Source organism: Copadichromis virginalis, linkage group LG6 (genome assembly GCF_057382275.1).
Source record: "Copadichromis virginalis isolate Kocher_CV1m ecotype Utaka linkage group LG6, C_Virginalis_male_GT1.1, whole genome shotgun sequence".
In the NCBI taxonomy this organism is placed as follows: Eukaryota; Metazoa; Chordata; class Actinopteri; order Cichliformes; family Cichlidae; genus Copadichromis; species Copadichromis virginalis.
The window spans coordinates 34,363,625-34,391,067 of NC_140623.1; the positions used below are offsets into that span (position 1 = coordinate 34,363,625).

General features: G+C 39.2%; 5 protein-coding genes across 13 annotated transcripts; 1 reads left to right on the plus strand and 4 right to left on the minus strand.

The window, feature by feature from the left end:
• The first annotated feature begins 2,025 nt into the window (after positions 1-2,025).
• On the plus strand, positions 2,026-7,822 carry LOC146708269 (uncharacterized). 9 transcript variants are annotated; one of them, XM_085460074.1, is made up of 8 exons: positions 2,026-2,166; positions 2,494-2,533; positions 3,380-3,483; positions 3,570-4,321; positions 4,746-5,277; positions 6,112-6,251; positions 6,553-6,657; positions 7,566-7,822. In XM_085460074.1, the coding sequence occupies exons 2-8, from the start codon at positions 2,500-2,502 to the stop codon at positions 7,642-7,644; spliced, it is 1,746 nt and encodes a 581-aa protein (XP_085316200.1). In that variant the 5' UTR covers positions 2,026-2,166; positions 2,494-2,499; the 3' UTR covers positions 7,645-7,822. The 9 variants fall into 9 exon arrangements, with proteins under 9 accessions (XP_085316200.1, XP_085316204.1, XP_085316198.1 ...); XM_085460078.1 differs by having other exon boundaries at positions 3,383-3,483; XM_085460072.1 differs by having other exon boundaries at positions 2,121-2,325.
• A 147-nt stretch (positions 7,823-7,969) lies between these two features.
• On the minus strand, positions 7,970-9,594 carry nanos3 (nanos homolog 3). The gene has a single exon (XM_085460941.1). The coding sequence runs from the start codon at positions 9,293-9,295 to the stop codon at positions 8,633-8,635; it is 663 nt and encodes a 220-aa protein (XP_085317067.1). The 5' UTR covers positions 9,296-9,594; the 3' UTR covers positions 7,970-8,632.
• A 788-nt stretch (positions 9,595-10,382) lies between these two features.
• LOC146708271 (afadin- and alpha-actinin-binding protein) lies at positions 10,383-14,524 on the minus strand. Its single transcript, XM_085460080.1, has 11 exons — positions 13,004-14,524; positions 12,861-12,929; positions 12,650-12,773; positions 12,487-12,565; positions 12,274-12,394; positions 11,767-11,911; positions 11,552-11,655; positions 11,304-11,465; positions 10,984-11,098; positions 10,740-10,908; positions 10,383-10,549 (listed from the first exon to the last, which is right to left on the minus strand). The coding sequence occupies exons 1-11, from the start codon at positions 13,235-13,237 to the stop codon at positions 10,453-10,455; spliced, it is 1,419 nt and encodes a 472-aa protein (XP_085316206.1). The 5' UTR covers positions 13,238-14,524; the 3' UTR covers positions 10,383-10,452.
• A 74-nt stretch (positions 14,525-14,598) lies between these two features.
• LOC146708272 (guanine nucleotide-binding protein G(I)/G(S)/G(O) subunit gamma-10) lies at positions 14,599-22,635 on the minus strand. The gene is made up of 3 exons (XM_085460081.1): positions 22,409-22,635; positions 21,755-21,881; positions 14,599-15,934 (listed from the first exon to the last, which is right to left on the minus strand). The coding sequence occupies exons 1-2, from the start codon at positions 22,496-22,498 to the stop codon at positions 21,756-21,758; spliced, it is 216 nt and encodes a 71-aa protein (XP_085316207.1). The 5' UTR covers positions 22,499-22,635; the 3' UTR covers positions 14,599-15,934; position 21,755.
• Positions 22,636-24,817: 2,182 nt separating this feature from the next.
• LOC146708273 (pancreatic secretory granule membrane major glycoprotein GP2-like) lies at positions 24,818-25,659 on the minus strand. Its single transcript, XM_085460943.1, has 4 exons — positions 25,389-25,659; positions 25,141-25,300; positions 24,967-25,042; positions 24,818-24,879 (listed from the first exon to the last, which is right to left on the minus strand). The coding sequence occupies exons 1-4, from the start codon at positions 25,583-25,585 to the stop codon at positions 24,860-24,862; spliced, it is 453 nt and encodes a 150-aa protein (XP_085317069.1). The 5' UTR covers positions 25,586-25,659; the 3' UTR covers positions 24,818-24,859.
• Positions 25,660-27,443: the final 1,784 nt, after the last annotated feature.

Below are 27,443 nucleotides of genomic sequence, written 5' to 3' on the forward strand. Positions count from 1 at the left end.
TATGAGCCAATCAGAGAAGAGCTTTCGGACAGTTTGAGCTGCGTGTTGGTATACATGTACTCAATATTGTTTCTCTTGCATCCATGAGGGGAATTAGCATGATGTTTGCTCAACACTTTGTGGGAGGAGCTAGATGTTAACCACGTTGATGCTCTGGCTAAAACCGTAAATGAAGCCGTAAATGATATTTCAAATTATTATTTGCATCAGGACATCTTGTTATTTTTAATTAGAAAGTATTATTAAAGTTAATGAAATGTTACAACTGAAAAAAAATAGGAAATATTTCAAATCAAATATGTTCTCAGATTGTTGTTACTCTGTCCATCTCTTTTTGCTCAATAGAACCAGACATGCAACATCCCCGACAAACATCCTGATGAGAGTGGGGTGGATTTTACTCAAGGACAGCTGGATCAGCTCAGCTCAGCTGAAGATAAACCACACGTCTGTGACCAGCGTTGGAAGCTTCAGTCATTTATGCAATTTTAATATTCATCTGTATAGCCTGAGTGAATAAAAACACGACTCTTGTGATGAGTGTGAAAAGAGTTTTACCCAGTCAACAAATCTGAAGACACGGCATACCCACACAAGAGAGAAACCATGCATCTGTCAGTGTGGGAGGCTTTCAGTGACCCATTAAATTTATGACATAATAAGAATTCCTATCAACGTTGTCCCCGAAGCTACATCAGCATTTCCACAAGGACCACAATCTGAAAATTTCAGAAGCATATATGAAGTCTATGAAGCAATAAAAAGCACTTTGTAAGAATGCTCAGTAGTTCTGATTCACTTTTTCTAATGATAGCATTAAACTCAGGTGGAGTTATGGATTTAAAAAAGAAAAATAACTACTACTCTGTGGGATGCTGGGATGCCACCTGGATAGATTTTTACTATCTTTGAGTTTTTGGTGCTGAGGAGTGAGAGCAGGGGTGAGGCATGCCCCTCACAAAATGGTATGGTCACATCAGTGGAGCTGTGGGCAGAAACTACGGGAGGATAAGCAGGTTCTGATCTTATTTTACTCTTATTTTACTCTCATAAGTACATCACTGACAATATAGTAATATTAAATGAATATTAAATTAAGCAGTACTTCCAAAAAAAAGGGAAAAAAAGTTTACTCCCTACTTTACTTGTACAGTTTCATCACCTGTGAGCCCAACATCAAAAGAGTTTTTTGCTCCTTCATCTAGAGATATTAAACTTTTATGTCAAATCTACTGAGTAGTTCTTAGTAGTATATATTATTAAATGTTATCTTCAAGCACAAACTAGTAACTGTTTTGTTCATCTATGTTTTTGCCACCATCTATTGGTCAATTAGATTTCCTGCAAACCAATTCATATTTTAGAGAAAATCACATATAAGCATTGGTTTAATGTTCAGATGATCAGATTTATTTTGAAATTAGTAGCCAAATCAGGTGGGTGATTTAGAATTTTCAGTCAGGTGCATATTTTTGGATATTGGAAAAAATTTGGAATACCCGGAGAAAAATCCAAAAGAACATAGAGAGAATATTCAAACTCCTCACGGGAAGAAAGAGGATATTAAGAGTGCAGCAGATTGATAAGCAAAAGAGCAGGAAAGGTGAAGAAGAGGTGAGCTTCCAAAATACAAGACAGACGTGAGAGTTAAAAAACAGTAAAAGGGACCATTATGGCACAATGGAAGTAGAAGGCCAGTACTGGTCTTTGTCTCAGAGCTTCTACTTTAAACTGACTTTAAAAACTGAACTAAACATTTTTACTTTTTTTCTTAAGGTTTTACTTCTGTTGCTTAAAAAAATAATTGTGAGACTTTAAGCTTTAGGAAGAAAGTGTTTGACATTCAGTATTCAGTTTACTATAAAATATATAAATTAAATTTTAAAAGGTGCTATTATTGTGCTGTTATCTGTTAGATTGAAAGTCCAGTGTTTTAAGATTCTGGGAACACCACTGCTAACAAAAGCCCTTTACTTCAGGCCTTATTTGAATCCAGATGGATAAGTTATATTAAAAAAATACTTCAATGCAACTTTTGTGAAATGGGGAAAGTGCCACGAAACGTTTTTGTACCAGGCTGGAAACATCTGCGTGTCTTTGAGAACTGAGTTGCTTTTGAAATCAGCTTCAAGTGTTGACGAAACACGTCCATCACTGACGTAAAACGTAAGCACACGGTCCGTGCATCTGGTGGGTGGATGTATGTCCCCGTGGGAAGAAAAAGTCAGCTGAAAAAAGTCGTCACTTTGTCACAGGAGTTATTTAATCCCCATATTTTTATTACTTAATGTAAGCAGACACATTTAATCGGTGCTCCGATTATCTGTACGTTTTCTCATTGAGTAAGCAAAGTTTACGTTTGTTAGCTAGCTAATACATTTGTTTCGAGAAAAATGTCTTTAACAGTTAGCTGACTCTTTTGCATAACCTTAAGTTAGCTGGCTTATCAGCTGATATATCTTTGATATTTTCACGTCTTTATCTTTCTCGTAGGAGGAGATGGCGAAAGGCAAAACGAAGATCAAGAGCAGTGGTAACAGGAGATGCTACTGACACAGATATTTGCTAATTTAGCCGCCGAATATAAATAATTATAAGATTAATTATGGTTTAAAATAAGTTGATTTTGAAAAAAGTTACGAATTTGATTTCAGTCCATTTAAAGGAGTGTGTTGTGTTGTGCTGTGTCCTGTGACTCCTGTCTTGTGCCAGAGAGTGATTACCAGTATTTAAACTGTTGTAAATGACTTGTTGGCCTATAATCTACCAAACATATCTCAACATATCTCTGATGAATGATAAAAAAAAGTCATTTTTGTCCAGAAAGAACATTTCTGCCACAAAGTAGCAATCAGTTTTTGGCAAAGTGACTTTTATATTTATATTTTATATATATACTTTATTTATTATTATTTATAGACAAAACTCTCATTGACATTAATTTTTTTTTCAAGAGATTCTGGCTAAGAGGGAAGCAGGAAATATAACATCATCTATAATGATATTTTATGTGGAGTAAAAGGACTGGATCGATTATTACTGATTAGGTACAATAATGCAGAGTCACAAAACAACAAGCCATTTCTTTGGATAACTATTTTGTAACTCCTGTTACAGAAGGCTAACACAAGATAAATAGTAATAAAGGAAAAACATTTTGGAATAATCCTACTAATAATACATAAATATATATAAGGTATTATATAGTAATTTTACTTGTCTGGCCTACTTGAGATTAAACTTGCTGTACGTGACTTAAGAACTAAAAAGGGTTTGACTCTCCTCTTTGACATAGCACCAACTAAATGTTAATGGTGAGTATATGTAGTGATTCTTCTCCACAGTATTTGATTAATTGAACGGATTGCTTTGTTTTAAGAAGACTTAGCTCCACCCCAGGCTCGGTCACTCAGGTCTAGAAAGAGGGAATGTCCAAGTGATGACATTTCTCTAACCGATGATGTTCAGGCTCCACATCAACAGGTACTTTAGGTGATTGAAACAGAACCTACATTCACATATCATTAAGACAAGCTGCTTGATTCTCTTTGTCTTTTCTTTAACTTCAGGATGCTGAAGAGTATAACTCAGCAGTAGTTTCCACACCACCACAGTGTCCTCAGTCTCTTGCTCAGGAATGTGCTAAGACTACAAATCAGCAGGAAGCAGATCAAGCCTGTGCCACAAAACAGGAAGAAGATGCAGGCTGCTTTACAAATGTGGAACTTCAAGAGCAAGATGCTAACAATCCCAAAAATGATTCTCAGCTGGAAGACCTTCAAGTACTTTCTGAAAATTTCACCAACAAGAGTGGAACAAATGAGGAGGAAATGGATTTAGATGACTGTAACAGATCATTGTATGACACACGCACAGATCAGCTCAAGGTCTTCTTGCCTATCACCAAAGAACATGTCCAGTCCTGCCCGGTTGCTTTGAATGGAAAGGAGAACTCTGATGTGGAGAGCAATCAACACACTGGCCCAGAAGAACCTACCAACGTGTGCTTGGGTGATGTCACAAAGGGGTCGGTAGCAGGATTGCCAGCCAAGAAAAAGCGAAGGATGGGCATGTGTGGCCTGACAGAGAAGGAGCGGAGTCATTTTTTAATGACACAAAAGCGTGAAAACGGGCAAAACAGAGAGGGTAAAGTGGAGAAACCTATTTGCGAGAACACAGCTGAACCTGTGACTGTGGAAGAAAACACATCTTCACTCCCGTTACCATCCTCACCTCCATCCATCCCAGCAGACGGGCAGAACGGGGAGCCGAGAGAGGAAGAGATAAAGCTTCAGCCTAGTCACTGTAAAGGAGATGAAAGGTAAGTGTAATATTACATTTATTACATTTATTACATTTTTCAGAGTTTTACACTGTTTTAGCAACCAGCAGTGTTGGAAAGGAACATTAACACAACTACTGTTACATTAGTTATATTTTACCTAAAAGAGGTTTCACGTAACAGTTTTGCTCATTTAAAATTTAAACACCATGAACTTCAGTTAATGATTAGTTTTAAATACCTTAATTATCAAAATGGAGTTCAGTTTAGACAGTTTTATTTTCCAGAATTGAAAATCACAGGACAAAGAGAAAAATTAAGATTGCAAAGTGCTGTTTTCATTGCGAGTCAAGATGTTAAATAACCGTTTCAGAAGAGGTTTATAAAAATTCAAATGACTTTTTAAAACTGACTTGTATATGTAAAATACAAGAGATACTAATTTGTCATTTCTTTCTTTGAGAACACACAGAGCAGAAAGTGAAGCCTGTGCTGCTGTCAGTCCTTCAGATGGCTCCACCGCTGGTTTCGATTCCGGCTGCTCAGAGGGAAAAGGTAGTGAGCGTGAAGATGGCATAGTTACTGATTCAGAGCAAGCCGGTGACTTAGATCACATTGCAGAAAAAGAAGCAGGGGAGGATTTGGGCAGCCAAAAACTCCAAGAACTCAAAGTTTGTACCAATGAAATTATGGCTGAAGTACCTAAAAATCAAGAGGAAGCTGGCTTAGCAGAAGCAAACTGCAGCTCTGCCATGTCTTTCTGCACAAGTCAAGATGAGAAGACTGTCCACCTGCAGGCTCTCCTTCTGCAGGTGGACAGTGTTACTGGAACAAGAGATGAGAAGGAGGAAGAGATCAGCGGGAATGTGTTCAGTGGTGATGGAGCTGATAAAAATGTCTCCTGTTCACACACCCAAATGGGAGGATTAAACTGTGGCTCTGTGGAAATCTGTGAGAGCGCAGCTACACCCAGTGTCTCAGAGAGGAAAGACAGTGTAAGTAGTGGCGCTAAAACCTAAAACGGAGGGAAGGAACAGACTGTTATGCAACAGAGTATTATTTTGAGAATAATGTCAAAATGTGGCGATTACAGTTGTTGTTTCAAGTCAAACAACTTCCACAGCTCGTATAAGCTCTACAAAATGCCCTGTGTAGATGAGCTAGGGAAACAGCTTGATCAGCTGCCATTGTTTCCCCTCTGTACTGCATGAGGGCGTAGCCATCCATATCGATATACTGTCCATTGCCAGCTATTTAATTTTGCAAGTATGATTTCACTAACTCATCAGCACAAACCATTTTTTAGAGGTTGTAGCAGCCGTGGCACGTCTATGACCTGAAACAACAATTTTAATCTCCACATTTCAACTTTATTCTTCTTCTATTTTAAGGACTAAAGGACTAAATCTTTCTTCTTATTTTGCCCTTTTGTTCCCCTTAATGATTCAATAATGTAGTTTATAATGTCATCACAGTCTTTCACACTTATGCACCACCAGTAAACGCACTGGGCATTAGTGCTGAAACTCTTAATCAGTTATTGATTAAACTGTCTGTAAAATTATAAGTCATTTATGTTAAAAATATCAAGAACAAATGTTTCAATCTTGTGTGTTTCTAGTATATTTATCTGTGTTGATTTACAGTCAGTTTTCCTTATGTTCTCTTTACTTGTGATGTTAATTTGACAAATTAATTATTTTAATATTTAAAAAACTAAACTATGAAATTAATTAACTGAAAATAAGCCCAACATAAAATAGCTACTTAATTAATATCATGTGGAAAGAGCATTTATTGTTTTTGTTTCTTTGTGTTTATAAATACAGTGTGATCCTGATGAACCTGCTGCTGGTCCGTCAGCTGTTCACGCTGATCACTCGCAGACACTCTCACTCACTGCTGACTCGTTTGGATCTGGGTGCTTAGATTATGTGTCGGACTCCCAGCTGAACACCATCGTTCTGATGTAAGAAATAAGCGAGGAAATACCAGTATATCCGCTGATACACAAAAGACTGCACACACGAGCAGTCGGATGCTTCAGATGTACAAGTCTCTGTATGTGTATCTTTCAACTCTACTGTGCTAATTTTACTCAATATTCAAGAAACTGTTTTAAAAAAATAGTCTCAAATATAAAAAAAAGACATTTTTAAGAGACAATGCTGTCTTAAAAGTTAAAAATGTACTTTGGTCATCTTATGAAATTAACAGACAAGCTTTAACACCTCTATTTTTAAATTATTCCGATGTTTGTGTTTCTGTAGTGAGGATGAGGCGATGCAGAAAGAGGAAGACCCTGATTCCTCAGACTGTGATGAAGATGGTACAGACCTAATCTGCGGACTTATCAGAGAACTCTCCTCTCTAAAGTTAGTACATGCCATTCTTCTTTCAGCTACCAGTGTCTTAGCGTCTCTTCCTATAGGTAACCTTTTGACTTTCACTACCATTAGTCAGTTTAATTGTTTTTATACTCGCCTCCCTGCTGTGATTGGTTGGGGGTAAAGCATGTGTGGTCAACTCTGCCAGCTGTAGATCTCGTCTGGTCAAAGATGAGCAAGCGAAAGTATGTAGATGTGAGAGAGACCGACATTTAAGTGGCAAATTTGCTTGAATAATCCTGCAGCACCTTTAAAGTCCATGACATTTATCTGTTATTACACACCTCTCTCATTCTTTAAACCAGTCACTTAAAAGGCAGTTCTTGCTCTAATTTCTAACTCCAAAATTTCACTAGAGCAACTTTGTAGGTTGCACATGTCCAAAAAAAATGAATGTTTTATCTCCCTTTCTCTTCCAAGCAAGGCAGTTTTCTTCTGATTGGGTGCCCCACACAAAAAAAAGCCACAGTTGTGTGCCTGAGATGACCAAAGTAGGGCCATCTACTCTCACTGACATTACACAGAGCCAAGATCAGAAAAACATCGTCGACATGCACAGCGGGTTGAGGATGGTAAAACAGAATCGCTGACAAAATTAAATATAATAGTGGCTTCTCTCAGCTTCCCAGTAGATGCACCTATGGTACAAATTTGAAGATCGTTGGTGATTTGCAGAGAAGTTGACCTCTGACCTTAAGGTCAAAGTCATTTGGATTTGAACTTGTCTGAGATTTTTACTAGATGCTTCTCTGGGATTTATCTTAAAGTTCTACATCGCCTCATTCTTGAGTTCACAAGCTTAGGTGTCCATGACGCTTGTAGCCCACCCGGCAGGTTGACGGATACAGAGTTAAATTGTCATGAATGAAAAATAATGTCCTCCATCTTTCTTCTAGTCGGAGAGTCATGGCTGCTCATCGAGAGCTGGAGAGTCTGCGCCGTAGCAGTAAAAGTTCAAGGAGCTCAACTCGTTAAGAGAGTTGTTTCAGGTTTCTTCAGTCCTTATTTTACTGCTGCCCCAGTGGTTCACTGGTAAAGAACATGTTTTAAAGTGTTTACTGTTCTGGAGTTAACTGCAGCTCAGTTTTGTTTTGCTTTTTTAGTTTAATGACTCATTCCACTTCTTCCCAAATAAAGATGGATGTTTATTACATGCGTCTTGTCATTGGTGATTTAGTCACATTAATTTGAACATGGCTCATTTAAAATGTCAAAAAAAAATAAAAAAATAAAAATAAAAAAAAAAAATTCAAAATTGAAAAATGACAACATAGAATGCAAATAAACTTAACCAATTTAGTTATTTATAACTTTTTAGCACACAAGAATATCCACAGAGAAATTTTCAGACTTTTTCCACAAAGGCAGAAGAGTTACAACGGCGTTAACATTTTTAGAAAAGCCACAATTACAGTTTTCAAAATAAAATAATCTATCCTCAAGAACAGAGGCCTACTTGCACACAGAAACAAGAACAAGTCACTCATTTTTAAAAAATTTAAAATGCTGACATGGTCACATAATGCTTTACCTGTTTTAGTAGAGTTATTAATGATGACTGCATCTCTTATAATGTTTGACAGTGTTATAATCCTTCAATGCATGGACAGGAAATCTGAAACGATATCAGCTGGCCACGTTTTAAAAGTATGTAAAAGAAACATACATTAATTTTTTGAAACATGTCTCCTCCCAAACATAAAATCTGGCAGTCGTTCTTGAAAGTGCCTCTCAAATCCAAACACCAAACAGCTGAGGTATTTTAGGCTGGCAGGACCAGCTGCAAAGAAACTCTAATCAGCTACACAGCAAACGAACCAAAGCATGCAAATGAAAAGCACACAAAAGCAAAACCACACTAGAGCTAAAATAAATACACAAATAGAAAAAATAAAGTCACACTAAACGAAACGAGGGTCCTGCCTTCTGTGTAGTGTCTTATTGTCCCTTGCCACCTGCTGGTTCAGCGTCTGGACTTTGAGTACACGGAGCTGTATGCGCTGTCCACTTTGGGGCAGAAGCGCTTGGTGTGAGCCTTGGCCCCCGTGGCTCCACACAGAGGACACACGTACTGGCGCAGATAGGGACACAAAACATCTCCTTCTTGGTTCTTCAGCCAATGGGATCCGTAGACCAGCTCAGACTCTCCGTTGTGTTTACAAAAGCTGCAGAACATGCGCTCAGGAGTGGGTAAGACTGCCTCAGGTGTTTTGAAACGACTCGTCTTCTTTCGATTTTTTGGCCCCCGGGAGCCCGGCAGGTTTTGCATCACTTTCACATCAATTGCGTTTGGTGCATACGCCACACCATCCACTGGATCCGTGCGAGCAGGGGAACGCATTAGTGCACATTCGCGGGAGCAGGGATCCGGCGCGCTCTCTGCTCCGAGGCCACCTTGGCGAGCTGCGTTATTGCGCACAGATACCATAGCTTGACTCATGTCGTCACACTCCGTGTGATGAGCTTTGGACACAGGCTGGGAGGACTCGGAGACGGTGCTGCGACCCAGGATATCTCGAATTGTATCACACAGTCCCATGTAGTCTCGCCAGGGCTGGAAACTTTTGCTGTCGGACTCCATGACGCGTGGCAGGTGATGAAGGAATCCCCAAACCATTCCGTTCATTCTAGCTCCAGTCCGGCGATGTTTTCGGCCCCTTCGGGAAGATGACCCAGTTTTTTTACTTGAAACAAACACCAGCAGACAAAACAGCTCGCGTTGCGCACAGAATTTACGAGTAGTAATTGAGCACAAGGTGTGACCTCACCAACAGCGCAGCAGCCAGTCACGTGAGCACGTGCCCAACGAGTGCGGCCAATTAAAGTGAATTTCCTCCAAATGTTTGCGCAGCCCTTGTCGAGGGTTAATGGGTACATAGATTTCATTTTCTGTACGTAAACATATTCAACATGCTTCAATGTCAAATTATATATGTCAGTATACAAACTTTTTTATTATTGGAATAAACATTAAAATAAATAAATTCTATTTTATTTCGATAATGACTGAAAAGTCGAAGCGCCAGAAATACATAAATCATTCTATATATGTAGACACCTTCTCAGTGCCCATCTTAGTCCAGTTGAACTACTATTCAGAAATTTTGGATTATACCCCCCCCCAAAAAAAAAGTTATGAATTTGCTGAGCTTCACTTGATTCAAATAAGTTAAACCAGTGATAAAGGCCAATGGCATCTTAAAGAACCTCATGGTATCACCCTTTAGTTATGCAGCTATAGTCTCAGACTGCTGTGAGACCTCCCATGATGAACTTTCCACCACTCCTTTTCACTCCCATTGTTAATATGCCACTATTGCATGCTAACTTATGTACTCTCTCCTGTTTGAATTTGGTCCCCTTTTGTCGTGCAAAGTCTCTATGCTCCTTTTACCCTTGTGTTGTCCTCGGGATTCCCATATACTTGTTTGCCATTCACCTACGGGTCGTTTTTGACCTGAGGACAACACAAGGGTTTAACAAGTCATAGCAGATGGCTGCCTGACCTGGTCCAGATCCTGGGTCGTCATCCTGTTAAAAGGGAGATCTTCCACTCTGCTGTTGCAAAGTGTTGTTCACAGCAGGGAATTACAGTTCACTAAATTCTTGAGGTTCTCTCTAAAATATAGTGCAAGTCTACTGACAACTTTAGATCACAGCAAACAGCACTGCATCCACATGAAAAAAAAAAAAAGAAACAAAAAACAGTGGAGATAAATAAAATTCAATATTTATTGTCAATTCTAAAAAGGGGAAATTGAGTTTCTGTTGAATAAAATTGCATTAAAATGACCAATCTAAATGTGGAGCATGGGGCGTGTGCCCAATCCTGTCTGCTCCAGCGTCCCATGTTTCCAAGTGCTGATCAACATCTCTGGATCTACACAATACAGAAACAAAATTTAAAATAAGCAGCACTTTCATAAAGTCAGGAGGAAAAGAGTTTGCAGTAAATACAGAAGTTGTATCTGTTTTCATGTCACAACCCCCCACCACCCAAAAAATACTTTGTTAAATAATTATTGCATGAAAGGAGTGCAGGAGAGAACTGAAGAGTCATATCAATCCACCTGCAGTTGTATGGTAGATTGAGGGAAGAGTAGAGCTCAGGAGTGCTGGGAGTTTGGACTCTGCCTCTTCCCTGATGTAATCCAGCAACGGCAGCGGTCCCTGACTCAGAGGTTGATGGAGTAAGGGGAAGACAGCCAGATATGTTTGTGGGTCCCAAACCTGACAGACCTGGAGTCAAACATGTGTGTGACTTCAAAGCATTTGACGTAAATTATTTAAACCTATTAAAACGACTTCACTCACTGAGAGCAGTGCTCTCTCTTCTGTTGTTGTTTGGCGCTCCTTTGTTAAACAGAGGTGAGTCACACAGATATTGCTGCTTGAGAAGAGAGGCTCTCTGTTGCTCAAAATCACAGCGCTGCAGACAAGACATTAAAACAAAGCAGAAAAACAAGTTGCATAAGAGAACCACTCGAGAATGTACAATCCTCCAGTGTGATGGTGTCCTGATAAACTATTTTTTTTATTTTTTTTGACAAACCTTATTAGGGAACTATCAGAACTGACAGCAAATGACATTTATATAACCCTTTATAAATGAGTCTGCCTTATTTTCTTCAAACCTCACGGCTCAGTCGAATGGCGGCATCAGTGAACGACTGACGTTCCCTTTCAAAAGTCCTCCTCATATGATGGAACTCTGCCCAGCGCACCTGAAGACGTTCCCACTCTTCCAAAAAGTAGCTATCAGTAAGTTCGGAGGGGATGGGTGAAGCAAGGGTATCCTTCACAAAGAAATGAGGGGGAAAAAGTCTGAGACTAGCAAAAGTTTACAAGACAAAGAATGTTAACTCATATTAGAGGGCAATACCTGCAGCATTTGCTGCTGCAATCTGACAAGATGTTGACTCTCTTTCAGTTCAGCTTCCAGCTGAGCCAGAAGCTTTTCTTGGTCGGTACCAGCAGTAGTCTGACCTGCATGAACACTGTAATTCTTAAAAGTTTTCCAGTCAACACTCGATACAGTCTTCTTTGACCCAACAATATTTCACAGATTGTTTTAAAGTGTGTTTGAAAGAGGTTTACCTTCAAACATGATGCCCGGTAGTAGCCTCTGCACTTTCCTCCAACTCTGAACAACCCCGCCTGTCACATGTTCTCCAAGTGCTTCCTCAGCTTGATCCAACCTTTTATCTCCATCCTGGGCCATATCCATCGACTCTGACAGGGTCTTACATCAAAGTTTAGATCGATTTATTGGGATTGGGAAGAAGACTCTAATGTTAAAAATATTCAAAAGCTTCGAAAGTGTATTTATTATCTTGACATTATTTTAGTAGCTATTCCAGAACTTTAAACTTTACATGGTCTTCATCAGCAAATGTAATTTATGGTTTAAGGCAGCAGATTTATGAATATATGATCAGTCACTATAAGGTTCATTAGTGTATCATTCCAAATGTTTGCAGCAGCAGGGATTGAAACTCTAAAAGGATCTTGTGGTGGGATTGAGTTTTCATTTGACTGTTTTTGGATCAGTTCATTCAACATAACTTATTCAGCATCTCTGGTGTTAGTTAAGCCTTTGCCCACCTGCTCCATGTCGACTCTGAGTGCATGAAGTAAAGTGGTGAGGCTGTGACGCAGCTTCATCGCCTCCCTGAGCTCTGCTTCTCTTCGCTCCAGCATCAGACGCAGTGCTGCCTCTTCTCGTCTACAAGTTGGAGAGAGCAAGTCAAGATTAGGAAGAGCAATTTGATGAGAGTCCAAGATCAGAAAATGCATGAAAATAACCAGCTAACGTACTTCGCAGTAGATCTGAATGATTTAATTGGCTGTTCTTTTTTGCCCCGGCTTCCAGGTGGAAAGTTTAGCACCTCTATGGCTGGATAGAAAAATATAACGGGTTGAAAGCTACAGGATGTGAGAAATATTTAAGAGGTAAGCAAACTGCTGGGGTTAATCTCACCTGGTCCTTTCTCTCCATGTCTGTCAGTCATCTGTGACAGTCGCTCCTTCAGTCTGTTGGTCTGCAGTTCTCGCCGTCGCAGCTCCGCTTCCTGCTGGTTACATTGGAGCTGCAGATGGCCGCACTGACAAGTGGAAAGATATAGTTTAGGAATTGGAAATGAATATGAAGGCATTCATTTAGAAAACCCTCACACATGCTTTCATCTTACTTTGACCCGCTCACATCTCAGCATGTCCTGAAGCCTGGCCACATGCTCATCCATCTCTTTTAGCTGCTCCTAGAGGGAAAGAGTTCACCTTGTCTCCTTAATCTGAAACACAAATCTGTGCTCTTAAATTTATTGTAACACACCCTCAGTGAGTCTCCTTGTTCCTCCCTATCAGCCCACCAGGAGGCGCTTTGGGGGTGCGCATTTAGAGGGTTGAGACTGGGATCCCTAAACAGATGAGAGTCTGCAGGAGAAACACAAAAAAGCAAGTAGGTGGAGATAAGGTGAAATATGAATACAAATATGTCTTCTTTTTTTAAAAAAAAATCTGTGGTCTGGTAGCTTAGATAATGTTCTTTCAAGTGAAAGGATGTCATTACCTGAGTACTCCTGTCTGTCGTCTTTTCTTTGCACAAACCTGGAAGCCATCTGGCTGCAGTTTACGTATAATAGCAAAAGGTAGATGTTTTTACAATTCTAATTGATGTGCACAACATCTAGGAAACGCGGCTATATATAACTTTACAAAGGCTCTCACCTGAGCAGCAAAACCTCCTCAGGTGAGTCCAGCCTGTGTTCACAGGTGATGGCACTTTTGTTAATTATCACTGACAATGATGAATGAGGAGACTGCAGCTTTAGACCATTATTCAATCAAACTACTTATTATAAAAGAAATTCCACTACTACTTCTCAAATTGTTGCTGTGGAGATTGAACAGCACAAGATTCCTGGGGGTGCATGTGACCGACAACCTCCTCCAGTGTCAAAGCTCACCAGCACCTGCACTTCCTACAGAGGCTAAAAAAGACTCATCCCAACCCATCGGGCTTCACCACTTTCTACAGAGTCACCGCAGAGAGTGTTGCATTCGTCTGCAACATGAGAGTAGCAGTGTCTCAGAAAGAACGGCACTGACAAGATTATCGGGGTCTCACTGCCACCATCTGGGGATCTGGCAAAGGAACGCTGCCCTTCATGGGCAAAAAGGATCGTGACGGTCATCACTCACCCGGTCACTGGCCGTTTTCCCTCCTGCCTTCAGGCAAAAGGTATCGCAGTATAATGTGAATTTACCCAACTGCCATCAGACTGGTAAATTCATAATGTACATCATAAATGGATGTAGTACAATAACCTAAGCACGACTTAGCTTTTTCAGGTTTCTTATATAAATGTAATGTTTTTTGACAGCTGCACTAGAGCATTTTTACATGGTCCCCTTTTTGTTTTTCTGTGTTCATAATTTCGTTCAGCAATGCATCTGTAACGTATCGACTGAATGCCAATAAAGAAATCCAGATGGGTTTTTTTCCCGTTTAATGTCAAATTAAAAGCAGTACCTCGAACAAGAGCAGCAGCGATAATTTGAGACGTCTTTGCAGTGTCACACTGCTGTAAGTCACAGTGTTCGTCATCTGTCCCGTGACTTTGAGCTTGGTGCTGTATTTTGTTTTCAAATGCATGAATAGAACAAATGCAGCACATTATCAACATTTATTTTTTTTTTTTTTTATGAAGACACTGCCGTTATCAGTATATTTTTCTTGATTTATAGAGGTGACACATGACATACTGATGCTGGTGAGATCCTGGAGATTTATGACATGTGGGCAGACACTTACTAGTGCACAAAAGTTTGTGTTAATGTAGAAACATGCCACTTGCATGGTCACTGGAACTGAGTCAGTGCATGCCTACCCTAAATATTCATTTAAAAATCATAAATGATTTCATATTCAGCTGTTCAGATGGCTTTAATATCAGATTAAAAAAGTGAAACCACGTTTTAAAATGACATCAAACTTTTGAGCATCACACTTGATGCAGTTCTCTGTTCCTCAGATGCACTTTACACAATATATGATCTGGAAAATGTTGATGTTTGCATATCCTTCAGTCTTTTCACTTTGACTATAAAACACCTGAGACTGAACCTTCTGACCTGCTAATGTGCGAGTCGTAAAATAAGTCAAAAAAGTGACACTTCATAATAATCATTTTCTTATGCTATCTGTGCAAAGGATTAACATTTCCTTAAAAAAAAACAAAAAAAGCATAGCATACAGATTTTCAGTGTTCAAAAAAAAAAATAAAAAAATTTTAATTTAGTTTCTTTTGAAGGCTTCCCACAAAAGCAACGTTTATAAAGATACAGACTAACAGCAGTGAAGGTTTTGGTTGATAGTAAAATGATTCCAGTGTGGAAAACAACTATTGCAACAAGTCATTGCAGTAGATTCATTAAATACAAACATTATCAGAAATACGTTTCTAATGTGATATACATTCAATTTCTGCCACTATCCAAATTGTGTAAGGCCATAATGTGTTTTTAAATTAAAGACAGGTACAGATACAGGCAGGTAAAAGCACGTCTAATGGGCTCTTACATACATACAGAAAACAGCGGGACAAAATGTTAATGAACAATCACATGCCCTAAAGCGAGAGGTTAAAAGTGTCGTAAATCAGATTATTAGAAACACCTTTTACATAATCACAAATACATGAGCAGTTTCTTTTGGCCACATATAGTTAGTCCTGTGTCTGTAGTGTTAATGTCTGTGCTTTGTAATGACACACTTGGCATGGATAACAACATGTTCCTATTGCTGAGCAGCACCTGCTTTAAATTAATGATTGATTGTACTTCCACGTGTTACGCAGAATACAAGAGGAAGTTACACTTGCACTGGCCGTTAAACATGGGCTGAATTTCACTGACTGGAAAGAGACACTGTTCAGTCAGTAAATGGAGAGTGGACATGTTAAGTACTAGGTAAACCCAGAGCGGCTTAATCATTAGTCAAGTTAGTGTCAGGAACAACTTTTTTTTTTTAAACATGTAGAGTTTAGACCTGCTTTTATGTAACAGATTGGAGTTATGAAGCCATTAGTTTGGCAAACAAGTGGAATAACTGCCCCCCATAATCCCTCCTCCCCTCTCCCAAAACCCCGACCCCTGTGTGCATCATCCCAAGAGGTGTTGCAGGTAGATCTACAGCGGCAACAACTAGAAGTGAAGAAAGCCTTCAAAGAACAGATCCAGAAATCCTCCACGGCTCCTTCCGCTACACACAAAAAAAAACAAACATGGAAAAAAAGAGTTAAGCTGCAGGCCAAAATGACAAAAATCAGTAAATCAATAAAACACATCTGATGACATCTAATGATTTACATGCATGCTAAAACTCTGAGTTTGTGTTATGAAGGTGGTTCACTCGGTACCAAGGTACATCACCATGGTAACTTATGCTGCAGAATAAACCTGCTCCAGATGAGTGCATGTTTGAAATTTGAGATAAAAAAGGTATGAAATCACTGCCTACGGACCAACCAGTTCTACAGAGAACAGCTTCAGCATTCCTAGAATATCACTCAGACCTCCGTGTGTAGACAGTAGGAGGACCAAAAGTTGTTTTTTTTTTTAAAATCATCATCTAAAGTCTTTTGTCTTTCTCTAATGAACATCAATAATAAATCCATACATACAATAAATATTCTTAGAACCATCTTTATTTCTCCCCCCCCCACTTGTTGGCTGCAAACAATTTGAAAAACTTTTCATTGTTCTAAAAGCCTTAATGCTCGCTCCTAAACCAGAGCACTGGTTTGTATGTTTTATTCTTTACTCTGGCTGCAGCTGAAAGGATGAACTAAAACAACAACTATTATAATCTGTAAGATTCTCTTACCAAGTCTTAATACCACATTATGTGTAATGTTATATTGTTGCTTTATTTACACAGTCATCTTTTGTTTTATTGCCAACTTTCCTTTTTGACTTCAAATAGGCCAATCTTTATTAACAAAGTAGGTCTATTCTGGTCTTACTTACAAAAGTGCTTAAACAAATTACTAAACAAGTGGACACGCACTCAGCTGCTCTCAGTTTGTATTATGTGTGTAACCTTCATATTTTTCTAATATCACAGTTTTATCCTTGCAAAATCAGCCACTGCTGCTAAACAGACTTATTTGTGTTTGTTATCTTTTGTGTCAACACGCTCCATGTGACCTCTCAGCCTGACTGATGATGTTAGGGTAAATGAAGCCAGATAACAGAAAGATCACAGAGGAGAGCAATGACAACACCACTGTTGGTTTTTCTCGGAAACATTAAGGTCAGGAAAATTCCTAATTGTTTATATAGTCAACTCACATTCAGCTGTCAAACACATGCATATCTGACCAGGCCAGACAGCATTAGGGTTTTTGCTGTTTAGTGGAATACGTTTTAGCCCAAGCCAAAAGAAAAACACGAGTACTTGGATATAATATTTTGTTCTTACCAGTGTTTTGCTTAAAGCACATTTTTGTTTTTCAAAATGTTAGAAATAACACAAAAACACAAGTTTTTGTCAATTGCTTCCTTTTGTGTAACACAAAAGCACACACACTGTTGTAACACACAATAAAGCAAGCTTTAAGAAACAAATGAAGCAACACTTCAAGTACTGCATGCTATGTTTATCTCTTACCTGTTTTTTCTACTTTTTAATTTTAACTATTTTTAATAAAATATTCAAATATTATTTACTTATTCTTACTTAAAATATTATTTGACTATTGTACCTTTTACTTTTATTTTCTCTTTTTTCGACATTTTTAAAAGCAGATTTTATTTGTCTTTTATTAGTTTTATTATGTCTACGTGATTCTCTTATTTTGTAATTATGGGCAGTGTTGGGGAGTAACGGAATACATGTACCGCCGTTACGTATTTAAAATACAAAATATGAGTAACTGTATTCCGTTACAGTTACCATTTAAAAAGGTGGTATTCAGAATACAGTTACTTTGTTGAAATAAATGGATTACACTGCGGTACTTTCCTGTTTCATTTTGTCGCGGGTCAGGACTGTTTGGGTTTTGTTTGACAGCTACGTGCTGTTGTTCCAGGCAGCAGCGTTACGGTTGCCATGGTTACAGGGCGACGCTCTCTCTCTCTCTGCGACTGTGTGTTTCCTGGGTGAGAGAGCGCCTTTTCGTTGTTGTTGTTGTTGTTGTTGTTGTGCTAAGCTAATAGGCAGAATGCTACAAGCATAGCTCTAAAGAATGTAGCATCATGGGCAGTGTCTGTGAGCGCGAGGAGGGAGAAAAAGGGGAGTGGAAAGGTACAAGTTGTCATCGAGGAAAAACGGCAGCTGGAAGCATGTAAATATAATAATAACCACTTCAGCCAAGAAGAGTGCCTGACGAGCCCAGTTGTAAGTAAGCTATTAAGACTCGACTGTACACTGTGTTCTGTTTTCCTCCGAAAACAATAAGTTCCGTTGGAGCAGCCTTTCGACACCTCTCTCTGTGTCTCGCAAGAAAAGTTGACCCACACAACAAAGTAAAGCTATTTTTCGGCTACGAGCTGACACGGACCCCGCCGTATTAGTCTGAGGTCCCTTTACTACAGTTCGGAGTCGCGGACCTTCAGTAATAGTAATACATTTTGGGGCATGTATTCTGTATTCTGTAATGGAATACATTTTAAAAGTAACCTTCCCAACACTGATTATGGGTTTGTTTTTTTGTATTTTGTGTTTTCAGTTTTGTCACTGCTGGTTCTGCACATTTTTGAAGACTACATAGTCCATTTGCCTCCATTGAAAAGCACTTAACTTTGGTTTTAAATTTCATATTAAAATTAGTGACTTAATTAATTCACATATTTAACAGGGAACTACTCCACCTATGTTTTAAAGTTTTTAGGTTTAAAGTTAGAATTAGGTTTAGGTTTAAGAAGCTTGGAAGTGCAATAATATTACTGAATGCTTAATCATGCTTTGTGTAGATACCAAAAATAATTAAAAATAATGACAGTGTAACAGCATTGAGTGTGGGAGTAATGTTCTGGGTGGTTTGTACTGTAGCCTTACTGGAACAGGTAAATAAAATAGGGGCATCATTACAAGTATTATCAACACTTGGCCTTTTCCTGTGGTGAAAAGTAAAAGTATTTCATGTGCTCTTAGTAGCACATGCAGCTTGGCAATCTGATGTAATTTCCTGGAAAACTCCACCCAACCTTAACAGACAAGTGAAAACTCCAGTATAGCTGTACTGGGTTTATATTCTTAGTGCTGGAGAAACTGTGGGAAAAGCAATGCCGACATTGTCATTTGTGTAAAACATAAATAAGTTTGAGAAAATATGGTGGCAAATGATAACATTTCAGTAAAACAATGGTTCTATGGATGTTTTTTGGATGTTTGTAATAAAAATAAATGGGTCAGCACAATGGTGCAGCAGCTGGCGCCATCAATTCACAGCGAAAATATTTGGGGTTTTAATCCGTTGACCTGCTGGGGCTCTCCTGTATAGAGTCTACATGTTCTCTCTGTGCCTGCATTGGCTGGCTCCAGGCATGAACATCTTTGCATTAGTGCTGTGATAAACTGGTGACCTGTCCACAGCTACAATAGGCCCCACTCATGACCCTAAACAGAATAAATTTGTTAAGAAGACTGATGGATAGTATACACTTAAATGGATGTACTCACGTGTCGATAAAGAAATAAAACTGAACTTAATGTGTTTTTTTGTCCCATTTTTATTCTCTTTCCATTTGCTTCTGTAGGGTCAGATAATGTGTAAATATACTGTTAATTTCCACTGTTATGCTGATGACACACAACTATATGCAAATACAAAAATCTTTTGAAGGGCGAGGACGAGTAAAAAAAAGCCGCCCCGGCCTGTTTATAGTCTGTTTATATTCTAGCCTATTTGCCCCAAAGGCTGGGTGGAGCAACCCTAGTGTTTGTAGTAGTGCTCAACAGCATGATTTGAGATCCCTTCCCAGACGCCTTAACGCCCACTCACATCCTGGGCCATCTGACCTCAGGAATTCGCATGATAAGGTGGGGCCAGGTTTCACAATGAACTCACCCGAAACTCTGGCTGATTGGGACCCACACCCAGTTTCACACCTTGGCTCAGGCGATTAGAGGATCATCAGGGGGTCCTTTTGTCCCTCTCTGTGGGGGATACTCCCACTAGGTTTATATCTGGGACTCTCCACCATTTGACCTTAGAACTGAAGAAGCTTCTCGGATGAGAGGTGAAACGTCTTCAAGCAACTTAAAGAAGTCCAGACGCTTTTCTTTGCAAGCTCCTTTGACTACGATGACCTGGATGACTGAGAACCTTCACAGTCAACAGCATGATCAATTCACTTTTACCAACAATAGAAAAATTTGGACTGTGAAGCATATTTAGGGGCACGTGCGTATAATACGACCAGCCCAACTAGCCTCTTTTATCTCGACTAAAAGCCTGAAAACAATTACAATTGTAATTACAATCATAATTACAATGAAAACCCTCACAGCCTTAATCAACCCGCCTGATCTCCAGCCTTTCTTTTATTTAGAATAAATTAAAACTAGTCCAAATACATGCACACCATCAGGATGACTGACTACTTGCAGAAATCCCATACAGGCACAGGATAAACAGTGAGATGCCACTGTTTACTGTGGCATCTTTAAATTCATCAGATTTCTTGTAAACTTTGCTGCAGGCTGAAGGCAGCTAACCTCAGTAACTCCTAGCATGAAAAGCTAGAGTCCTTCATGTTTGTAATTAAAGCTTTAATTAAGTTAGTTTAAGCTTTAGTTAATATTTTTGTGTGTGTATGTAAACTAAAACTGTAAAATTAAAGCTGTTTTTGATAACATGGAAAAGAACAAACAGGGCTGTGGGAGAAAAAAAAAAAAAAAAAAAAAAAAAAAAAAAAAAGGTTTTCAATCACGTGCCCAAAGTTGCGACATTGGATGCCGCTAAGACTGGTCTCTATGACGTTAGATATTTGATGTCACAAAACTTTGGTTCAGTGATTCCAAATCTGAGGTCCTTTTGTTCATTTCCACAAACCTGACCTGTAGCTTGGAAAACAATCATGGAAACCGGTTCTCCTACATTGAGGACTCTGCTACCAATCTGGATGTGATGTTTGACTCAGAGCTTTGTTTAGACAGTCATGCCTTCTCCAACTAAGAGATATTACCAAAGTTAAAACTGTTTTAATCCCAAGCAGACCCTGAAAGTCATCCATACTTTCAACTCATCACATTTGGGCTTGTAAGTCACTCTGTGTGAGTCTCAGCCAAAAATCTCCAAATTCAAAGAGACAGAGTCACATCGCTCCCATCCACGTGACACCAAACTCACTGTCTGTAATTGTAGATTTGATTTTATATTTTCCCCAGTTACCTTTATAGTGTCTGTGGGCTAAATTAAGTTCACTGACCGGAAAGGTGCTCTAGCCTGTGAGCTTCAGGTCAAGCAGCGTAAAACAAACTTTGCATGAAGGCGACACATAGAAACACATTTATGCATTTTTGGAGTCACCAACTGAATCCATGCAAATTCCGGTGGCAATGTAATGCATGCAATTTGCGCTGCTGTGACTTTACCACACAGCTTCCTTGTGATGTTGTTGTAAAGGCTCTGAACCTTCCTCCAAAACAGATGTGTTAGCAAGATAGCTCGACATGTATAAAATGCATTCCTTGAGCAGAGGAGCGATGCACCGCTTGACAATTTTAAACTACAACTAATTTTATTTACATTTTTTTTTTTTTTTTTTTTTAATCAAATATCAGGAATGTACTTTAAGGTAACACTACATTATTTGATACCATCTACTTCAACTGTGTGTGACCCATATATGCATTAACCCCCTAAAAATGTCCATTATAAATGCCCCCCAAAATGCAGGGTTTTAACTGGGTCATAATGGATATTTTTCAGAATCAGAATCAAATTCTGATTCTGAAAAATGTCCATTATGACCCAGTTAAAACCCTGCATTTTTTTTCCGCCCTAGTTTAATTAAATATACAGTTTTATACCCCCACCAAATGAAACCTCCATGAAGGAGCAAGCAAGCCTACCTCAGAACAGGGAGCAGGACTTGGGGGGTCTGAAGGGATTATCACTGGAGGGGACGCCCATCAGGAGAGGATCCTTGGAGGCGTTTTGCATACAGAAGTTTTTCAGATCTGCGGCAGCCTGGGACACCTGCAGAGCCAGACACACGAGTGAGTGTGTGTGTGTGTGTGTTGGGTGGGGGATCATGAAAACAAAAACAGAGTATTTGTGATTCCTGCTACAACCCTTTGTACCTCCCACTCTCTCATTTACATGACTAACTGGCTCATTTTTTTTGCATAACATTTGCAAGGAACAGTTCCATACACGAACGGGTGTGTCTGCTGTGTATCTCTGACAGATTATGCTCACAGTCTCCTTAAAATAATCAACCCAGGGAGGTTTAACTTTCAGAAATTCCATAAACGGGTCACTTCTCCTGACACTTTAGAGCGACTTTCTAAAACAAACTAATAAGCAGAAGAAACTTGTTCGCTTGTAGCTGCGATTTAAACTACCAGAAAGCAATCTGTGAGTCTTAAGTGTAACTTAGTGTGGACAACTTTGTTGAATCTACGGACACAGCGTCACTTCTACGGTCGGTCTCCGCCATTCAGCAGCAAGAACAGCTCAATCTTCCGTGTTTGTGTGTGAGTGTAGCAGGGGTTCGTTCGTACCTTGATCCTCCGGATACTGGCCTCGAACCGGAGCTGCTTCACGGCTCTCTGGGCGATAACTAAGTTGTTGTTGGCATTGTTGTTAGACATGGCGACGGCTGTCGGTAAAGACACGTTGAAGGCTGTTTCTTATAAACTGCCACCACCGAGCGAGAAGCAATTTATCCCTAACGGCTCCAAACTAAACCCGAGAGGGGAAACATCGTCCACTGGTCAGTGCCCCGCCCCCGCTGCGCCAATGAGGTACTGGATTGGACTCTAGACCCGTCAATCAAAAAGTAAACTCGGAGACACGCCCCTGAAAACATTAACCATTATTATTAGTTTCCTAGAGAGCAGATCTCGAGGGTATCCTGTGACCTTCAGCCACAACATTTATCACATCACTTAACGTCCACCACTGTGATAGCCATATCTACAATAAAATACGTGAAAATAAAATAAGTGAGGGTAAATGACTCACTGAACACAAATCTAGTGTTTTGTTGGAGACATCCAGTGTAGCAACAGCAGGGCGTAATTCAGGGATTTTTACTTTGGTGCCTACACAATAGCATGAAAGACGGACATAACTTCCAGATCTGAAAAGCCAAGCCAAGGTGAAAGTGTGCTAACCTTTGCCTTCTTTTTAATACCACCAGGTGGCGACTCATGTGGTTTCAGAAAGACTTGTATAGAAAACATGGGAAAATGGTCCAGGGCTCACTTAATCTGTGACCTCAGTAAACACTTTCCCAATGAGTTTATGAGCTTAATTGATACTTTCCAGTCATACTGAACTTAAAATTAAGTCTGTTTGAATTGCAAATGATGGTCACTCAAAAAGTCTGACAGGATTATACAAGATCGGCTCCCTGGGTGTGTATTTTCACAGTACTCACCCACACATCACTCATCATATCCACTTTCAAATCACTAAGTTGGAAGTGGCAAAAATGCTCACCTCGAGTGTTTGCAATAGGACCATACTATAGGATGGTCCTGTTGTGTAGGATAGGATAGAATAGGATCATACTAACAACTGGGTGACATCAAACTGGCTAGTAAGACTAGTTCAGCACTGTTAAAACAGTAAGCACAGTTCTAGTGTTAGTACTGTATCGGTATGAAGGTGATATCTCATGAACATTGTCACTGCATGAAAACTTGGTCTAGCTATTATCTGATAACTGTTTTGCATTGTAATCGAGGGCTAAAAATTGAGCCAACACGGAAATACCAAAAATTGTAGTTCCTGGAGTAACTTCAGGATGGCTTGAAAAACAAATCAGTCCCCACAGACTTCCACGGTAAAAATGGCCAAACAAAAAGTATGTTTAGAGCCCTGTGTAAAAATGGTGTTGGGTGTAGTGGGTGAGTCTTTTATAACTTATCTGTCTGGATTTTGCTAAGATTTGCTTTGACTTCAAAATTAACCGGAAAAACCAACATAACTTTAATTATGCAAGAGGATCCTTGCCTACAGGCTGTCAATCACTGCCTGTAGTTTAGAACCCATTGACATCACCAAATGCTTCAGGCTTTCTTCGGTAAATGTAAACCATGGTCTACTAGGTTTCAGATCAGGTGACTGACGTGTCTATTGAAGAATATCCTATTTCGTTGCCTTGAGAAATTCTTGCAGTATTTTGCTTAATCTGAGCAGAAAGTACAGTGGTGTACACGTCACCAGGAGTCACATAATCACTAAACACTAGTAACTTGTTTCTATTCTTAACCATACATGCTAAGGCCATGACATTACCTGGTGATGTGGTATACTCTGGATCATACTCCTTCTTTATTTGACTACTCGTGAACTCTTTGTTATCTTGCTCATAGGTATATATGTTTTTAAGTCAAGATGTTAATGAGGTACTTTTGTAAAAATCTCTTGAATTCAAGCTGGAATCTGCACTTCACTCACATCTAGAAAATTCACTGAAACAGTCGTTGACCAAAACCTTACGGACCTGAATTTCATCATGTAGTACAAATGACAGCCTCATGGTGACGCCAGAGGAAAAGTTATCAGTTAACCAAAGTCATTTAAATCCTCCATTGAGACACATACTACATTTAATGACAGATTATCAAGCAGTTGTTTTTCATCATATTTTTCACCTTTTATGCTGTGAAACTTTATAACTGGTTTGGTTATTAGACCCAGAGAGGAGCCCAGTGTTTTTTGAAACAGATGGTCTTAGTCCCAGTAATAAAGAAAAATAGTTGTGAACATAGTAATAATAATAGTTCAATAATTCAAACAATTTTTTATACAAATAAGAAAACAAAAACAAATGCAAAAGAAAGTACATGCATCTTGATTTTTATTATTGATTAAATTGTACAATATCACAGCATTAATATTTATTATTTAAATATGAATATTTAATGAATTTGAAAAAAGGATTTAAAAAAATGAATATGCCCTCATAGAATGTCCTTGCGATATACTTGGATATTATGAGTTCATGCAGGTGACTTATTCCCTAATAGAAAAAGAAGAAATGGTGGTTATTGATTTGAGACCGATCATTAAACATTAGTATTGAATCTAAATTTGTATTCATACTCACAAGTGATCGGTCCAATGGTGATGGGATTCATAGAAGCTGAGTTGGAAACAGAGCGGCGTGTCCTACTTGTGCATGACTACAAGGAGAGAGGCGATGAGAATAAAGATATAGGATTAAAACCAGAGAAACCATTTTGGATTATGGAGTACTGCTAAAGTGAAATGTGGAACTCACTGCTACACAGCTGGAGGTCCCCTTTTTGCACAGGCTGAGGCTGCAGTGAAGATATATGTCTCTGTATTGACCCTGGAGCAGGAAGAGCAGAGCAGAGAAACGAGCTCGGAGGGACGAGCCGCTTTCAACTATTGACACCTTTAGGCGGTTAGTGGGACACCTGTGAGACAGGAGGGAGGAGATCAGCAGGGTCCACACAATTCACTGTATCTCACAAAGCATTGGTGAGGTTGGAGAGATGCACATACTTGTTCTGGATGAGAGGATATTGTGTGGGATCATCAGGGTTTGGTGAGTGAGTGGCGTAGCAGTCCTCCAGAACAGCTGCCAAAACTGGGTCTGTGTCCTCCACAGAGACGCCCACGTACAGAGGTGAACCCACTGGGAGGAAGACTTGGCCTGGTGGATAAGACTCAGTGTAGTTGGAGTTGCGGAACAGAGACATGGAGGCTCGAGCTTTTGGACCCGAACCTGAAATGCCTCCAGACAACCTGAAAAAAAGGAAAGAAAATTATATAATGCAATGATCTCTCAGACACTACTTGCTGCTATTCTGTCTTTTTCCTGGTTTGTGTAAGTGGAGGCCTTCAGTTTGTTTGCTTTGTTTTCACTTTATGTCTTTATGCCCACTGTGCTCCGGAGTGGACATCTCTAAATCAGAAGTCTGATGGTTCAATCCCCAGCTCTTCCAGACCATATGTTGGAGATGTGTGTATGTGAGCATGTGCCGATAAAAAGTGCTTCAAGTGCATAGACTCAAGTAGCATAATCAGGGACCATATAATGACCAAAAATGTGCCTGAGAGCAGCACCACTTTGAGATTATTGACCTGGATTTCACAACTTATCTTTGTGCCTGTGCGTTTGTGTATGATTGTGTGTGTATAATCACTTCACCCCACCAATCATTCTGCTGAGTCAAGTGATCACTGCTATCTCTCCTCTCTTCCTCAAAGCCTTTGTGGGAAAACTCTGTTTCAGCCTACATACAGTTTGTGGGGTTATGTTAATTTGTAAATCCAAATTGTTGCCTCGAGGCAAGTGTTTAAAGTCCCTGTCAGTACTTGAATGTGGGTATTTAGATCCTCATCATTAATAGATTCGTCTTTACATGATTTTTATTGACTGACGGCTCTGTTCACTAAAGCAATGTGGCTGTCATATAATTTTGTTACAACATTTCTGAATTGGTGGATACATAGAAATAGCAAAAAGAAGGACAAATACAAATATAGAAATCTCTCATGTGAAATCTCCTTGAGTTTTTTCCTCTCACTGTACTGATCTTTATTTGTTAATGAATAATCAGGTCCTCAGATGACAGGAGGCTCAACAAGTCAACAAGGACAGGTTAAATAATAAATAAGGCTGTAAAAAATCAGAAACTTGTTTTAGTGATAAAAATCTAATTGCAGAATCTTTTTGTCCTGTTTTCTCATGTTTATCCTGTTGTTCTTAAAATGGACAGGATACATTATGGAATGAAGCAAAGAAAAGACTTTTGAGAACAGGAAGTGCTCTCTTTAAAAAATGTACTCTTCACATCCCACGGCTGCTCACTCAAATATGTGAACGCTTGCTACCAAACAAATTTCCTGTAGATGAACAGTTAAGACAACCTTGAATTTTGAACCTTGACGTGTGTGTGATCATTTGATTCAGAAAGAGTCATAAATAATCATTTAGGAAATGAATATAATTACCACATTTGTCTTGGCCCTATGCCTATCAGTGACCATGTAATCTACTTTCCCTTTCATCATGGGAAGCCAAGTAGACGCACCCTTATGGAAAACACTGTCCTCAGCTGGAGAAAGGTAAAAAAAATAAAATAAAAAAAATTATACAGCATAATCAGGGACCATATAATGACCAAAAATGTGCCTGAGAGCAGCACCACTTTGAGATTATTGACCTGGATTTCACAACTTATCTTTGTGCCTGTGCGTGTGTGTATGATTGTGTGTGTATAATCACTTCACCCCACCAATCATTCTGCTGAGTCAAGTGATCACTGTTATCTCACTGCTATCTCTCCTCTCTTCCTCAAAGCCTTTGTGGGAAAACTCTGTTTCAGCCTCTCACTAAAGACTCAGGTGGGTTCTTTTGCCCCCTGAATCCTCTTCTTTCTACTGGAATTAGAGTTTGTTTTTAGGTTTTATTATTAAGTATATTTGTCTCAAATTTGTTTTTAAAACTTTAAGTAAACAGTTTTTAGATTTAAATGTTTTATATAAATGTGATTTGACTAAATAAGAAGACGCTTCCTACGTATTCTTTACATCTTAGAAACCACGTGGTAA